General features: G+C 29.1%; 2 protein-coding genes across 6 annotated transcripts in view; one reads left to right on the plus strand and one right to left on the minus strand.

Annotated features, from left to right (window-relative positions):
- Positions 1–3435, plus strand: part of LOC119606319 (alpha-tubulin N-acetyltransferase 1) — a 59141-nt gene extending 55706 nt beyond the window's left edge. For all 5 annotated transcript variants that reach the window (XM_037959764.1, XM_037959767.1, XM_037959765.1 and 2 more), the window contains one exon: positions 1–3435. This exon is cut by the window's left edge and continues 6 nt beyond it. In XM_037959764.1, coding sequence (XP_037815692.1) covers positions 1–583 — 583 coding nt within the window. In that variant the 3' untranslated portion in view covers positions 584–3435.
- A 454-nt stretch (positions 3436–3889) lies between these two features.
- Positions 3890–9361, minus strand: LOC119606323 (cleavage and polyadenylation specificity factor subunit 5). Its single transcript, XM_037959774.1, is given in 7 exon segments — positions 3890–4359; positions 5906–6020; positions 7629–7679; positions 7682–7793; positions 8206–8456; positions 8459–8469; positions 8952–9361. Coding segments are annotated over 7 exon segments (690 nt in total). The 5' UTR covers positions 9080–9361; the 3' UTR covers positions 3890–4337.
- Positions 9362–10299: the final 938 nt, after the last annotated feature.

Raw genomic sequence — 10299 nt, forward strand, 5'->3', positions numbered from 1 at the left:
ATCACCTTCAGTTGAAATTGTTAATGACAATTTACACAATTTGAATATAAACGATCATGAACAAACTGAACATGAAGCCGAACAGCCACAATCACATGATGAAGTCGATGAAGATTTACAAACCCAGGCAGGTCAAGAACAGCCAATAGCTTCTGCTACAGATGCCAACGCTGAACTTGAAATAAGTATTAATGAGCATGCTGCCAACGAACATGAACCGTCAACACAGTCCCAACAAAATTCACTAGTCAACACACCCTCCCAACCATCGAAAAGTACATCATCCGTTTTTGAAATGGAAAATCGTAAGACAGCACCCACTTTCCATTTAAGCAAACAGCATACAGGCATGAAGAATCGTTCGTATGGTGTGGGTATGGCTGTAACACCTTCGACAAAAATGGAATTTGATCAAGAGTTAAGAGAAGATTTTGGTGTGGTTAAAATCAATCGACCCATTGGCAAACAACCATTATCACCAAATGCCAATGAGGAAACAATGTCCACGGTTTCTTCGTCAGGGGAGGGTTTAACCGATCAGGGTTATTATGATTTAAAGTTTTATCACAATAAATTGTGGTAAATTATTTATACATACATATAATCAAAATGAAAAGTAAACATTAACATATATACAAATACATATTGTTTAAGATACATAACGGTAAATTTTAGTATTTAAGAAAACTTCTCATTGAGCAACAAAATTTTTATATCAGAAAATTGGTTAAAAGTAATTATGAACATTTATTTTAATTATTAGTAAGGAAGGAAATATCTACAAACAGCTACACTTTACAATAGCAGTAACGTAAAAGCGTTAAAAGACAATTTCAATTTTCAACAGTGGTTTGTGTTTTTGAAATATTTAATATCACCATGATCTAAATCATAAATATTTATATAGAACGATTTTCAATTAATTCCCAATTACTCAAACCAAATACATATTTGCAGTGCACACATCGTTTTTATTCGAAAACAAAAGTTTTAAAAATACATTTCCAATCTAAATTCCATGGAATAATTCGATTTCAAGTCCATAACGAACGTTTAAAAGGACTATTATTTAATAAGCGAGCAATTTTATAGAGACCTGTCATATATTCCGATCGGAATTCTTTTGTTACTGTTTTAACATCTCCAAATTTCTTATGATAGTTTTTCTCTCATACATATCTCTTATTTCTATTTCCTGATTATAGTTCCGATAGATTATGTTTTAACCTTCCTTATATGGTCAGACTTTTATTTCCCGAGAGAAAGATCAGGTAATTCAAACAAATTTAAGTAGGAACGAGTGAATTAGGTCCGAAGTACTGTTTAAGGGGTGTGCAGTCTTTACTGATGGATTCCAAGATGGAATTTCGCACAGGGCCCATTTACCAGCAATATAAATGTGTCACAAATGTAGCGTCTTTCAACGGAGATCTTGGCAATCTGGAAAACCATGGATATTAAGACACACATTACTAGGGGTCGTAAGTAACGATTTATGTTGATAGACAGGTAGCTCTTAAAGCTTTGCTGTATAAAACGTTACATTTTAGCTTGGTAACTAGCTGCAAAAGGGACCTGGAAGGCATAGTCCGATTATAAACAGTAAGGCTATATAGGGTACCGGGACAGGGTAACAAGATCGCCGATGAATTGGCCAGACAGGACTTGGAGCTTGATAGTAGGGTTGGTTCTGTAAAACCCCCCGATTTATTATTACTATAGACTAATCTCCGAAAAATTCAAAAACTCCATCAACCGATCCTAGCACATTGGCATGGATTATAGAGATTCTAGGGCTTTATGGCCGAAGATAAATACAAAAGCAACCAGGGTACTATTAGAACTGGATAGGAAGAGTAAAAGGACTTTAGGACCGGGTAATCACCGGCCAATTGTAACCTGCGCAATTGTAAAAGGAATTCTCACTCTTCTCATCTCTCTCTTTTTCTTCTATTTATATTTCCTTGTTCTTTATTAAAGGGAATCACAATTGACCTTTGGGACAATTGCATTCTACGCTCTTTTAGAGAGAGGCAGTTACATAAATATTACTTGGATATCCCAAATCAAACATCCTTTCCGTGAAAGACAATGGTAGATAATAGATATTTTGAAAGTGGTGAATATGATTATCTTTTTTAAAAAAACAAGTTCGTTTGCACATTCCTTGGCAATTTCATTTCCCCGAATGCCATTGTTTCCTGGAACCCAAGTTCGACAGTGTCGTCTATGTTGGGAATAAATTGAGAATAAATTTCAACTCAATTACTTTCAACTGAAAGCATTGTGGAATGCTAGATGTTGTTTCCGGGTGTTTCTTGTGGCGTAAATTTCAGCCTGAAAACAGTTGAGTCATACGGAAATCAATTCCACTTTAAAAACTGAAAGTGGTTTCTGAAAAATTTTTACGTATTTCATCATTAGAAGAAGCACAATACGGAAATATGTAATTCCACTTTTGATCGGAATGGTAGTCTGAATACATACTGCAAGAAATGTATAACATAACGTTTTCTTTCAGTTACTTGTTTTTACAACGGGGTCTTTGTTTCTCAACTCGTAAATTGTTTTGCATTTTGGGTTTCTATGTAATAGAAAATAACACTCACATACATACACACAAAAAACAAAACTTCAAAACATATCGCATGCTTAAAGGACATTATTTATTAAATAACTAAAATGAAATATAACCCACACAAAACAAAGTTTAGCTATTGAAAGCATCGCTCCCACACCTACATGAAATTCCTTTATTGTGAACAACACCTAAAAAGTTCATTTTTTAGTTTCTTAATTATATTTTCCATTACAATACAATTGTCTATGAATTTATTTCATTATTTGCTTAACACTTCACTATTATTTCTTTATTTGTTATTTATCGGTTAAATTTGTTCCTTATTTCTGCAGAAAACAAAACGCACATTGTTATATAAAATCACACACATGTTTATATATAGAATAACATATAAGAAATCTAAATTAACATTTATATTCATATTTAGGGAATTTACTCCATTATATGGTTTAAAAGAAAGCACTTGATATTTCAAATTTGCTATAATATTTATTGCTGCAAATAAATAAATATTTATAGCAACAATGTTATAATTTTGAACCTGGAACAAGGCGGTATATTGTGCATTAAAAATCCAACATTTTTATAGTTAAATCGAAAAAAAAAAATGGAGTAAATTTCGTAAGCTTTATGTAAACAAACATCACAATAGCAAATACCTATAGACTTTACATCGATACATACTAACATAAAACTCACGTATGAGAAAAACTTCATACTTCTTAACAAGTTTTATTTGCATTGTAACATTTGCTTTAAAGCTTAACTAACAATAGAACAATTTTGTTTGCAAAAAAAAAAAGAAATATTAAAATAAACTTAATAAAATAGTAAAATTTTTAAACAAATACTCATACACACACTCACACACAAATAGAAAATAATTTAAAAAACCAAAATATATCTAACTATTTCTTCCATTTACAGAGATCAGTCATATGAAAAACTATTTGAAGATTATATGCTCTAATAAAACCAAAAATAAAAGAAAAATATACATATAAATCAAATTTAAAAGAAAAACCAAAAAGTATAAAATTATTTATCTTCTTAACAAACTCTAAATGTTTAAAATAAATAAAACAAACAAACAGCACATTATTAATATTTAAGTAAATAATTGTCATCAATTTGTATTATTTATATTTATTACTATCAATTAAATAAATGATACAAAACAGATATTGAAAAAAACGGCATTTTATTTAAATTTATTGAACTAAAAAGTTTTTGTTTTTTTTTTTTTTTTGTATAAGTCTTTATTTTCATTAATTTTATTTACTTTAGATAAACACAAGTAAGTATAATTATTATTATTTTTCTTTTGCTTTCTTCTTTTTTTTTCTAATTATATAATTTAACATCTTTTTTAAAAACAGTGTGTAAAGCATTTTAACTTTATTTTGGGAATTTTATTATTTTTAAAGTGTTCTTTGAATTAAAATCTAAATATTATAAAGTTAAGTTTTATTTGTTTGCTTTCTTTCTTTCTTTGTTTGTTATTATTTTTGTTATTTTTTATAATAATAATTAATATTTTATAAATAATAATTAAATTTTGAAATGTTCAATAAGAATGATGGTGTTGATTAAAGGTTGACAATGATGCTGCATGTTGTTGCAAATCATGTTCCATATAATCGTTATAAACATCTGTAAGCGGTTGCTGTGGCTGTGGTAATTGTTGTTCGAGAGATTTATCATTATAGCATTCTTCTGGATGATTTGATGCGGTAGAGGAAGGTTCCCACTCTACTCACATATAGATAAAGTTGAACCTTTAAAAGAACAAAAAAATTTAGATTAAAAATTTATTATTAAAGGACTACTCAAAAATTCGAAATGTTGCAATTTATTTCAAAATCTCGAAATAATGAAATTTATTTCGACAATGTTTCAAATTCGAAAATGCAAAATAATAAGGAATATATAATATTAATACCGAACATCAAATTTAAAAATTGTTAATTAATTTGAAAATTTGAAACTATTTTTGAAAATTCTAAATTCATTTTGAAAATTCGAAATTATACTCGAAAAATATGATAGACCTGCAAGAATTTTAGGAAATTAAAACCAAGAGAGTCCATCATAAAGTTTGACAAAACCGTTTTGGTCAAATTTAGAGACGTTAAAACGACATAGCGATGACAGAGTAGACCAAAGACTAGACTAGAGACTAGACTAAACTATAGACTAAACTATAGACTAGACTATAGACTAGACTATAGACTAGACTATAGACTAGACTAGACTAGACTATAGACTAGACTATAGACCAGACTATAGACTAGACTATAGACTAGACATAGACTAGACTATAGACTAGACTATAGACTAGACTATAGACTAGACTATAGACTAGACTATAGACTAGACTATAGACTAGACTATAGACTAGACTATAGACTAGACTATAGACTAGACTATAGACTAGACTATAGACTAGACTATAGACTAGACTATAGACTAGACTATAGACTAGACTAGACTATAGACTAGACTAGACTATAGACTAGACTATAGACTAGACTACAGACTAGGCTATAGACTAGACTATAGACTAGACTATAGACTAGACTATAGACTAGACTATAGACTAGACTATAGACTAGACTATAGACTAGACTATAGAACAGATATAGACTAGATAAGACTAGACTAGACTAGACTAGACTAGACTATAGACTAGGCTATAGACTAGACTATAGACTAGACTATAGACTAGACTATAGACTATAGACTAGACTATAGACTATAGACTAGACTAGAGACTAGACTATAGACTAGACTATAGACTACACTATAGACTACACTATAGACTACACTATAGACTAGGCTATAGACTAGGCTATAGACTACACTATAGACTAGGCTATAGACTAGGCTATAGACTAGACTATAGACTAGACTATAGACTAGACTATAGATTAGACTATAGACTAGACTATAGACTAGACTATAGACTAGACTATAGACTAGACTATAGACTAGACTATAGACTAGACTATAGACTAAACTATAGACTAGACTATAGACTAGACTATAGACTAGACTATAGACTAGACTATAGACTAGACTATAGACTAGACTATAGACTAGACTATAGACTAGACTATAGACTAGACTATAGACTATACTATAGACTAGACTATAGACTTGACTATAGACTATGGACAATTTATCATAAGTTTATCTGTTAGAAAAAGTACGGAAAATCTCATTGGGTGCCGTACTGTTCAATATCAAAAAAGTACTACATATAATACAATTGTATAGCTCGCCTCATTAGTAAATCTTTTATAATTAATTTAATAAACTCACCTGCATAACGCTTGTGGTAACGAAGATATTATCGGTCCATATCCCTGTGAATTATCATAGAGTTCAAATAGTGGCGCCGCTACCAGCTTGTAATTTTTCGGTACCGCAAACAAAGCTAAATATTTGAAATAAAAAAATAAAATTAAATGTTTTTTATTAAAGCGTATAAATTGAGTTTTCTTTTCTTTTAATCAATTGAAATGTTTAAGGTAAGTTTTTGTATCTTATTAATAATTATGTAAAACTACAATATTAATATGTTGTATTTGAACAAAAAATAATAAAAATTAATATAAGGTGGTTAATTTTAACAAATATATATTTTTTAATTTTTGTTTATTATCATTGTATTTTTTTTTTTAATTATCCTATAAATATGCAAAATTTATATATTTACAAAGTTTGTTTTTTAACTTTTTGTTTTAATTAAAAGAATAAAATTATTGAAGTTTTAGTTAAAAAAGAAAATGTATTACATTATTTTCTTATTTGATTTTAATTTAACAATATTTTGTATAGAGAAATGACGTTTTATACGTGTGTAAATAAATATTAAAACGATATCTGTAGTTGATGAACAGAAATAATTGGAAATTGGAATTTTGTTGCAAATAACCAAAACATTAAAACCAATTAACTTATGTATTTATGACACCTCGTTAGAATCTAAATTTGTAACTTGTTCCACTACCAACTATTTCCGTTCATCGATATTTAAAAAAATGCTATAATTGCATTTAAAATTTTCATCACAGTTTATCTTGAATAAAACGTCATTTTTTAAATACAATAATAAAATTTACATATTTTTTGTTTGATTAGTTTATAATAAATCTATGTACGTTTGTACGCCATGTAAGTTATTACATTTCTTTCTACAAAATATTCCTATGATAATACTATGTGACAAACAACTTAAAGCCACATTACATTATGGTAAATGGTACAAATACAATTTGTAAATATAATTCACAAAAAACAAATAGACATATTTAGTTGTATAGTTTAGATAGCCAATGCAAATTCTTGAACAGAATTATTACAACAATTTAAAGAAAGTCTTCTAAAACATATGCCTTTGGCGAACAATATTTAAGGCATATTCACAATAATTAAACATATTTTCTTAGGAAAATAAAATAAAACAAAAAGAATTTGATTGGCCATGTGGAAAGTATAAAAAAACTTTCAATAGGAAATGCAATATTCCTTAAATAAAAACACTTTAAAGAGAAAATATGGGAAAACATACACAGAGTTTATAAATTGTAACTTTAAATGTATGTAAGAGATCAGTTAAATACATAGTTTAAAAGTTAATATGTTTAAAAATAGCAAACATTAAGTGTAATGTGATATTTGAATGTTATTTTATTTGTTTTTTATTGTAATAATAAAATAGCCCTAACAGGATTTGTTCTTTACTATACATATTTTAAATAATCAAGTGTATGTTTAACAAGTAACTTGTGTCACTTTAATGAGCAAAACGTGAAATTTACATTGTTTGTATTACATTATTAAGAAAATATTAAAAAAAACTGTATGAGAAAATGCTTTTGTTTCAAAATCAATTTTACAATTAAAGTGGCTGAGGCAAATGGTAGAAAGAAAAATTAATACAACTATTTATTTTTTGACTGGACTTATAAGCTAAACATTAACAAACAATAATAGTATAATATAAAGGAAGAAATGAAAATACAATTTAAAAAAACTTTACCCTTTTCATGTAGTTGTACTAAAAACAAACGTTTGTGTTCCTTAGGTTTGTTATATGCGGTGGTATGTAGGGATATTGTGGAGGTTCAAAGTTGGGACGCCACCAATTGCCAATAGTATCTTCAACGATCCATTCTTGCTTAACACCATCTTGACGGCCTAAAGTCTAAATAAATTACAATTCGAATATAACAATAACAATGTGATTTTTATAAACGACAATAAGTAATTATTTAATACAATTTTTCAGTTTTCATTAGATCTGCTCGTAGTAGTAGAGGGGGTTAATTTACAAAACAACATCAACAACAACACCACCACTAATACAATGGTTTCTCTTTTAATTAGCAAATACAAAAAAAACAAACATTTTAATTCCTCATCGTTTCTTTAACTCTCCATAATATAGCATTTGGTTTTTTTAAAACTAATTAACAATATTTGGTTGTTAAAAGATTTTTATGTTAATTTCTTTTGGTTTTACAATTTTTTCCATGATTATATCTTGATTGTAACACAATCAATCGATGTTTACATTCTCATCTTGCTACAAATGATAAATAATTTTCATTACTTACTTCAGTTAGTAGACGTTTAAGTCCTTCAACTTCATCTTCGCCAGCATTTAGTTCACCTCCTGGTAGTTTAAAGAATGTGGTACCAAGTTGTAGTAATAAAACATGTGGCAAACCATGTTCATGTACTAAAAGAACACCTTCGACGGAACGTCTCATACCGATACGATCAAATTCTTCACGCATACGCTGGAAACGAGAGGGTACTGAAGGATCCTTTTCAAATAGTGGTTCTTTAGTGCCGAAGGTGTATTTGTAAGTGGATATCTGGAAAAGAGATAAAATCATTGGTAAGTTATTTATAACATTACTTGTGTGGGAAAAACTGTTTAATACTCCATTAATATAGAGTTAAATGTAAGAAATCCCATTGTTATGATATCCTCTCATATTTTTGGCCTTATACCTATGGAAGCTAAGGCAAATTATTAACATTATATCAAAATACATTTATCAAAAAGTCGAAAATCGTTTATTTTACTTTACAAAAGCATAGTTTTTTATACAACAAGCCGATTATTCGACTTTTATTACCCATTTGACGATTATAGATCTTTTTTTAAAGAAATTCGACTTTTCAATATATGTTACGTTAAAAATCGATAAAAAACTAATGTTATCGATAGTAAGAAAATCATAAAATAAACTGGCAACTTTAGGCGCTCAATGTGGCAGTGCCCCAAAAAATGCATTTTTTTGCCAGAGTAAGAAAAACAAAAAAAATAACGTTTTCAAGTTTTTTCACTTACAGATTTATTGTCCTATTTATCGTCAACGATTGGTTGGGATTAAATTTCTGTGTACCATTATCCATTTGTCCTTGGCTACTGCGGCGTGGCCAGCCAGTTCCTGATTTGTTTGTAACTTGTGTCGCCATGTTTATTACACAGTATACACAACTAACACAATAGTTTTTTTCACAAGTGAAAAAACTTAATTCTTTAATACCGAACGTATGCTTTTTTGAGTTTTACAAGAATACTTTTAATTTATTTTGACACAGTTAACACTTTTAATTAATATTTGTATTTTTAATTAGTATTTATTCTTCCTTTTTTATATTTAGCGTGCACTTCAAGTGGTAGTTTGTTAGCAGAAAAAATAAAATTATGCGAAATTGAAGAAGAACAGGCAATGCCGGTCAGAGATCTGCGCCGGTTTGGCTTAAAGCCGACTAAGATTAGCCGCCGAAGAAATTTCAAAGCCGTCGCCGCGTTAATTTTTTTTTTTTTTTAAGTCGATTTTCAGCTTTTTGATATTTTACATGTTTAAAAAATAATGTATTGATAATTTAAAATATTGGCTTTCAGTCGTCTTTGTAAATGGTAAGTTGTTGGTAAAATTTTATCAGGAAAAGGAATCCTACAAATTTTGTATTATTTTCTATCCATTGTTATTATAATACATAATACTTAGAACTATTTATTATATAATTTGTTAATTCTAAACTTTTTCTGAAAAATCAAATAACTTTGAAAATGTGAAAAAATATATTCAATATTAATTGAGTTTGGCGCTCAATGGGGTAACGGATGGTGTTATGTTTTACATTGTTTGAAAGTTTTTTTAAAAGTCCTTTCAAATGATATATAAAATATTAAAATTGAATAGATAATATTTATATTATAAATCCTTAAATTAACCAAATACTATCGCTAAAACAAACTTTGGAATCAGGAGGTTGGTAATGAGCGGAAGAGATGGCTCTATCGCTTGGAGAACTGCAACTTGAGTTTGGTGTTAGTAAGTTGTGGTCTTGCGTCGATCTATCTCCAACCGATAGCCCTCTATCATCGGTCGCGAAGACTCTTAAGGCGCTTCATCTCCCCCAGTTGGCCTGTCACCCAATAGCAGCTCGTCACCAACATGGTTTCCGCAAAATACACAGCACCAACCGTTGCTTTAACCGTCATTGCAACTCAGATCTCACAAGGCTTAAATCATCTGAGGCCCTGTGAAAGGACAGTCCTAGTGCACTGACCTGTAGAAAGCCTTCAATTGCTATACATAGATATGTTTGAGATATATATACAAGTATGTCTATATATAGTTTAATCGAGATTCAACTGTAATTTTAAGTACTCTTTTTATGCCTAA

The sequence above is a fragment of the Lucilia sericata genome, unplaced genomic scaffold (assembly GCF_015586225.1).
Source record: "Lucilia sericata isolate MDLA Ls3-8-SP2 unplaced genomic scaffold, ASM1558622v1 Contig000572F_arrow, whole genome shotgun sequence".
Classification (NCBI taxonomy): Eukaryota; Metazoa; Arthropoda; class Insecta; order Diptera; family Calliphoridae; genus Lucilia; species Lucilia sericata.